Source organism: Sinocyclocheilus rhinocerous, unplaced genomic scaffold (assembly GCF_001515625.1).
Source record: "Sinocyclocheilus rhinocerous isolate Xijiao unplaced genomic scaffold, SAMN03320098_v1.1 scaffold2338, whole genome shotgun sequence".
NCBI lineage: Eukaryota > Metazoa > Chordata > Actinopteri > Cypriniformes > Cyprinidae > Sinocyclocheilus > Sinocyclocheilus rhinocerous.
In genome coordinates, this window is record NW_015644013.1 from 261,884 (window position 1) to 269,322 (window position 7,439).

General features: G+C 37.1%; 1 protein-coding gene across 1 annotated transcript in view; it reads right to left on the minus strand.

Annotated features, from left to right (window-relative positions):
- LOC107757861 (pituitary homeobox 1-like) overlaps positions 1-2,368 on the minus strand; it is a 5,246-nt gene extending 2,878 nt beyond the window's left edge. The window contains exons 1-2 of the mRNA XM_016575458.1: positions 2,179-2,368; positions 812-1,014 (exon numbers count right to left, since the gene is read on the minus strand). Of these exons, the coding sequence (XP_016430944.1) occupies positions 812-1,014; positions 2,179-2,269 (294 nt within the window). The 5' untranslated portion in view covers positions 2,270-2,368. The remainder of the gene's footprint in view (positions 1-811; positions 1,015-2,178) is intronic.
- Positions 2,369-7,439: the final 5,071 nt, after the last annotated feature.

Consider the following 7,439-nt stretch of genomic DNA (forward strand, 5'->3'; position numbering starts at 1 on the left):
CTAATCCTAACCCTAACCATATAGTAAGTACATGTAGTTAATTAATATTACTCAGTAGGCTTAAATGTATAATTGCACTGTAACAAGGACACCTTAAAATAAAGTGTAACCAAATATTGTGCTTATGCAAATGTTTCTGACTGCAATAGGGTTTTTAGGCTTCTCGTACCCGGACTCGGGCCTCCGTGAGGTTGGTCCACACTGCGATCTCCTCTCTGGTGCTCATGTCCGGGTATCGGTTCCTCTGGAAAGTGGCTTCCAGCTCCTGCAGCTGCTGGCTGGTGAAGTGAGTCCTCTGCCGTCTTTGTTTCTTTTTCTTGGAATCGTCGGCATTCCCGTCGTCACTTCTCTGCTCGACAGACCTCTCCTTTTCTGGGGAGAATAATGTTGAGGTGATATGTGATAAAACTTGATTTAGTTAGCTTATTAAATAGGTAATTTTAATTTGCTAGTTAATCTGCACATTTGATCTGCATCATCTTGTAAATATTCCACTGAAATAAGTGAGAAAATACTCTCCAGTTTTGGCCTGAAACGCATCCAAGGTCATTCTGTAGCTAAAATGTTAGGTAACACTTTAATTTAAGGTGTCCTTGTTACACGTTACATGTACTTACTATTACATGCATGATGCAAGTAACCCTAATCCTAACCCTAACCATATAGTAAGTACATGTAGTTAATTAATATTACTCAGTAGGCTTAAATGTATAATTACACTGTAACAAGGACACCTTAAAATAAAGTGTAACCAAATATTGTGCTTATGCAAATGTTTCTGACTGCATTAGGGTTTTTAGGCTTCTCGTACCCGGACTCGGGCCTCCGTGAGGTTGGTCCACACTGCGATCTCCTCTCTGGTGCTCATGTCCGGGTATCGGTTCCTCTGGAAAGTGGCTTCAAGCTCCTGCAGCTGCTGGCTGGTGAAGTGAGTCCTCTGCCGTCTTTGTTTTTTTTTCTTGGAATCATCGGCATTCCCGTCGTCACTTCTCTGCTCGACAGACCTCTCCTTTTCTGGGGAGAATAATGTTGAGGTGATATGTGCTCAGTCGCACCTATTTTTGCCAGAGATTCGGAAGGAGTCGGACTCAAACCGGGAGTCGGACAAAAGGGAATCACGATTCGTGTACACAGACTGACGTGCTCGTCAATCCATAAATATGCAAACACGTCTTATTAAAATATAGCTTTCAAACGGGACCTATTTGCACAATGCTCAGGGCTGTATTATTTTAAATATCCAACATAGAAGTTAAAGGCCTATCAGCTCCTGCAGCTGCTGGCTGGTGAAGTGAGTCCTCTGCCGTCTTTGTTTCTTTTTCTTGGAATCGTCGGCATTCCCGTCGTCACTTCTCTGCTCGACAGACCTCTCCTTTTCTGGGGAGAATAATGTTGAGGTGATATGTGCTCAGTCGCACCTATTTTTGCCAGAGATTCGGAAGGAGTCGGACTCAAACCGGGAGTCGGACAAAAGGGAATCACGATTCGTGTACACAGACTGACGTGCTCGTCAATCCATAAATATGCAAACACGTCTTATTAAAATATAGCTTTCAAACGGGACCTATTTGCACAATGCTCAGGGCTGTATTATTTTAAATATCCAACATAGAAGTTAAAGGCCTATCCAGTGGAAAGAACTTTCGGCCGTATTTTAAACTCAGGCTTAGTTCGTTGTTATTTACGCATCTCGACTACTTTCATAAGATTTGCAGTTTATGCAACATTTAATGCATTTAATTGTAATATCATTTCTAGAAACAGGTTTGGTAGCGGTTATCGAGTTCTTTATAAGATCAAAACATAGGCTATATCCAGCAGTTGAAATATTCTCTGTTTAGTTTAGAAAGCAACAAATGCGTTAATAATACAGGCTAAACGTGAATTTATATTTCGTTTTTGCAATCGCAAAGCAGCAAGCTGCCAACGTGCAACAAGCGCTGCATGCACTGCTTCTGCAAAATTAGGCCGGAAAAAAAAAACCCGGCTAAACAAATAAATAAGTTATTTCTATGTACTAAAACAAAAAATTGCAGGCATGGCAGATATGGCAGGAGACAATATTTTTTAACATGTAAATACATGCTTTAGTCAAATAGGCTTGCTTGCATATACTTTCGGCATGTTAATGTTGTGTGGTTTATTCTATGGATGGGTATGTAAATATATGTCGTTTACCTGCTGTTTCATTATCTGAAGATTCGCAGCTCGAGTTCTCTAACGTTTCTCTGGTGCTGTTGCTTCTCGGCAGATGAAAAGATGAAGCCATGTCCAAATTTATTCCACCTTTAAAACAATCATGCGTGTTACAAAAGCTCCTCCAGCGCTGCGACGCAAGCGTCGGTATATTTGCTAAGCAATCCACTCCGCGTTTCTAATTAATAAACACGTGGACAGCCAGCGATCTCCAAACTACTGTAGATATATTCCTGAAGAGTGAATGTTTGGTGTGAATGAGTGGAGGTGCAGCAGCAGCAAACAGCAGGACCCACCCATCCTCTCTTCCCCGCGTCCACTGTCAGTCCCACCCACAAAGCCCAATCATACATTAGACATACTTTCTCCTTCAGTCGAGCTTCTGGCAATATCGCTGCACCTTGTGTCGGAAACAGTGTGTTTGGACTCAGGCTGCATGAGCCATGAACAGTAAGAGACTATTAGCTAAAAAAAAAAATCTAATACATTTTTTAAACGCACAAAACCACCTTATCCACGCTCACAAAAATCAGTTTAATAAAAGTAATTTTTTACGTCAACCATATTTTGTCCAATGTGCATAATTACTGTTATTCTCGTGCGGGTTAATAACAGTCATTGGAGCAATGTCAGCACTTAACTGTTAACATTAAAAAAGAGGCTAACTTTATTTGCCATTGCCAATTCCATTTGTTCAGTGAGCAGTTGGGCTCTCTGCTTTGAATACTGGCGACATGTCAGAACCAGCAAACCAAGCGGTGTGTTCAGAGGAAAAGTCTTTTGCGTTTGAGGCTCATGAACACGTTATTATGCTCAGTGACTGTTCAGGACTAATGCAGACACATTCACTCTTGCCTACAAACATTATTAGCACTATTGCCCAAACAATGACGGTAGCTAGCTACTATTGTAGAAACAGTCCAATAATGAGAAATATGATATGGGCTTATTGTGACAGTTTCATTCTCAGTCAGAAAACATCTCACTTTCACGTCTGATTGTTCTGTGCGGGATTTTTTTCAGGTTAGTGGCGCCTGCTGGTTGGTGAGAATACAAAGCCGCCTGACAGCCGCCTTACAATCATCCGCGGCCCTTAAACGAAAAATATTAGACTTTTTATTTCGCCATTTCTAGATGTTTACGACACAGAGTGCGCCACCAGCTTTCTCAAATTATTTCCGCAGTTTCCACACTGCAGACAATTTATATTTTTATTTTATAAACAAAGAAACCGAAGGTTTATGTTTTTACTGTTGTGGCTTTGAAAAAAACCAAAATTTTATTTATTTATTTATAATAAAAAAAAAAAAACATTTTATTTTTACATGGCCATATGTATAACAAACCTTTCCCCCCTGTTTTTGGCCTTAGCATCTGACCTATTTTCTATTAATACTTTATTATTATTATTATTTTGTCATTATTGTAATTTACGGAGAAAACATTTAGTCAGATCTGTCAGACTGTATTCTCTTACACAAACATTTAACAGGAATAATTGCTGAGATCTGACAGCATAATGCACGCTTTTTCTTCTTTAGGTATGGATTGACCCATATCTGCGGTATATTTATTTTAATTGTATTTTCATCTGTTGCTTTAGTTTTGGTTCATTAATCGCCATAGATATACTAAAATATACTAAATATACTATATACTAATGAATATACTAAACACAGCATCATCGACAAAGACCTAAAGATTCGTTTCGTTAGGTTGCAAGGTGAATTATATATTTTCATACAATCTGTAATAGAAAACTGTGCATTTCTATAATGACAATTCGCGAGAATTTTTTTAATGGGAGAAAATATAATGTTGGTGTCCTCGATATTTCAAGAAATTGACATTATAGCCTATCTTAACTGATATAGTCTAACAGCTTAATTCAATCAAATATAATCAATCATGTGTGTCTTTTTTTGTTTAATGCATTGCTTAAACACCGACCAGCGCACTGATAAAGATAAAGAGAGGAATCATAGTTAATAGGTCCATTTGACAGGATGATATAAGATGAGGATGTAATACATTTGCATATTTTAGATACGCTATATAATTTTTCTGACTGAATAGTTCTTCGCAGCATCACTTCAAAACATCTATGCGAGTCCATTTGTCACGAATTACAAACTACAGCAAAATAAAGGTGTTTAAAGAGAAGAGGTGACCGTAAAGCCAAATAAAGCACACAACTCAATCATTCTCATTGTCTCTCTTAATGAACGTTTAAACTACTCGAAGCTTCGACCGCATATTGCCAGTTCAGATGTTCAGGTTTTGGCCTTCAGGTTAATTTAGATAAAGATGCTGGCACACACACACTCAGCCACATTTGACTGACTCCTTCACTAAACCAACCGGATATTATTTGAAAAACGAATAAATAATAATAATGAATGAATAATCACAATATAATACTAATAATGTAAATATTTTAAGGAAGCCCGTGCACTGGAAAAAATGTAACAAAAAATAGCAATACCAATGAACTGGTTTTATTCAAGTCAAAAATATTATTTAACATCACTGAATCAACCTAAATGCATTTATGAATACCAACAAAACTCATTTTATCGGTTAAATCATTTGCAGTAGCAGGCTTTAAAGAAGCCTGTGAATAATTGTTGGACGTGTGGATGTTATTTTTTACGACTATGCATCAGCTGGTCTTAGTAGTGACAGATACTGTGTTGTAAATAAATATAGGCTGTTATTATAATTATTATTATTATTAAATATTGCTAGCCTATTATTATTATTATTATTAGCATATTATTTAGTGATGCATTCATAAGGAGGCACCGCATGACAACGGAGTAATAAGTATTTATTTATAGCAATATGAAAATAGCCTGCTCCAGATGATTTTGAACAGATATATGGAAATAGGCCTACTAGATTTTAGAAAACACTCAATCTCGAGCACAACCTTTTCGCACATGACAGTGTCTCCAAATAAAAATTCTACAACATACTGAAGTCGCAAGGCTGTTTTATTAGTGACTTGGCGGATCCGTGTCCTATATCTTTCTCTTATTCATACTGTATCGAGAGTGCTTCGGAGCAGCTCAGACTGAATGAAGTGCATGATAACAGCAGACCGCAGCGGGTTGTTCCTAATGTTTCAACCTGAGCACTACATGCAAAACACGCGCCTGTTACATTGTTACACATTCAGTGTTTATACTGAGCTCATTCAGGTTTGCTCTGCACTGACCACACCAGGATGACCGGACACCATTTGAAGTGAAACATTTAGATTTATCGAGTTATAACGGAACCTGTTATGAACAGCGATAATTTAAAAAATATAGGCTAAACAATATTACGCCTACAAGTACCGCAATACTTCCAAACAATCATTGTTACAAAGCGACGAATAGTGACTCACGTGTCAGTTCTCTGAAAGGCTGTTTGCTTCCTTTTCTCGTGTATTAAATCGTCTCCATGCATTTATAGTATATAGTTCCTCAAATGCGTGCAATGTTCAAGTTTATGCGGCCGAAGATGCGGCAGCGCAGCCTCTATCAGGTAGATGAAGTGACGTCACAGACGCATGACGTCACGCGCCTGATCAAAGGACGAGCCTCAGATGACAATTCAGATCAAGTACACAAATTACATTATGTGTATAATATACATTATATATATATATATATATATATATTATAATATACATTATATGCGCGCTGATCTTTGTGTGTGGTCACTTATGAGATCTATACTGCTATATCATACAATGTTTTTATTTCACACTCTGGTTAGTTTATTTACTCCATTTTTGTTGTTATCCTCCTTTGAAACCGATTATTAAAACAGTTACGCATTTTAATCATATGCTTTATGTTGCCTGAATGGAAAAGTTTTATTGTCGCATGTCAAATCTTAGAGAACCTGTGTATTATATTTACAATTTTAAAATAAGTAGCCTATAGCTACACGGTCTTAAAAGACCACTTAACACTTGAATAAATGAATGAATACAAACCAGTCGCGTAAAACAAGAAATGTAAATGTAAAATATTAGAAATATTAAATTGACTAATTAAAATAATGAATATCGATGCCTCTTTTAATAATTGGACATCCATGTTCAGTATATTTTTGTAGCTATATTCGTTTAGTTTTTCTAAACACACGCACTGATGAAATATATGACTGAGTTCTCCATTCTGTCACCGATGGAGTTTTGGTTCCTTGCCGCTGTCGCCTCTGGCTTGCTTAGTTGGGGACACTTCATTTCCAGCGATATTGTTGACTTGATTGCAAATGATTGCAAAGATACTATTTAAACTGAACTGAGCTGAATGAAGACATCACTGATTCAATGATGAACTGTCTTTAACTGGAAAATCAGTGTTTACTATTGTCATTTTGCATTATTGACACACTATTTTCCTAATTAATGCTGTTCAGTTGCTTTGACACAATCTGTATTGTTAAAAGCGCTATATAAATAAAGGTGACTTGACTTGACTTGAATTAAATTTGAGCAAACTTTAATGAGTGAAACAGCTTACAATAACAATCATTATATTATAGTTTATGGTCGCTACTACAAAGGTCAAATTCTCAAAATTACAGACTTTGATTTCTCTGTTGTTTTATGACTTTGCTACCAGAGCCTCAAGCCACGCAAACAATAAACTGAGGTTCACCATTAGGATGGCGTCTTCGCTTGTTAATGTTCTCTTTAAAAAATAAAAATGAAGTAAATTAATTAATAAAAAAATAGTACTGCCGAACCGAGCCCTTTGTTTTGGAGAGCCGTATATTTCTGACTGTTACATTACGGTCTTGATGTAACATCTACTTCCAATCTTATTTGCTGTTACATTTAAAATTGTAATATTTTGTAATGTTTTGGGATCTCAGAAGAGCTCATTATGCATGGAAGATAAATGCACTGAGCAAGGTTTACTGGCACGTTTAAAGATGTTGCTTCGTCATTTAAGGATTTACAAAAAAACATTACAATTCAACTCGCTTGAAATCGTACCTAAATCAATGTTCACCGGCAGCATATTTTTGCATTGACTGAGCTAGGTCGTGTGTGAAATTTGTGGAAATGGCAGCACTTCTTCACAATTGGTTTCCAAATTGTCCTGTTAACATCGGCGCATGCATTACCCTGCTCTGTAAATGTGTTGTTTTAATTATGTAAGCTTGAGCGCCTTACCCGGTCGTGCCGCTGTATATTTGCTGAGATTATTTTCTGACCTCCAAACGGAGTTTAGCAT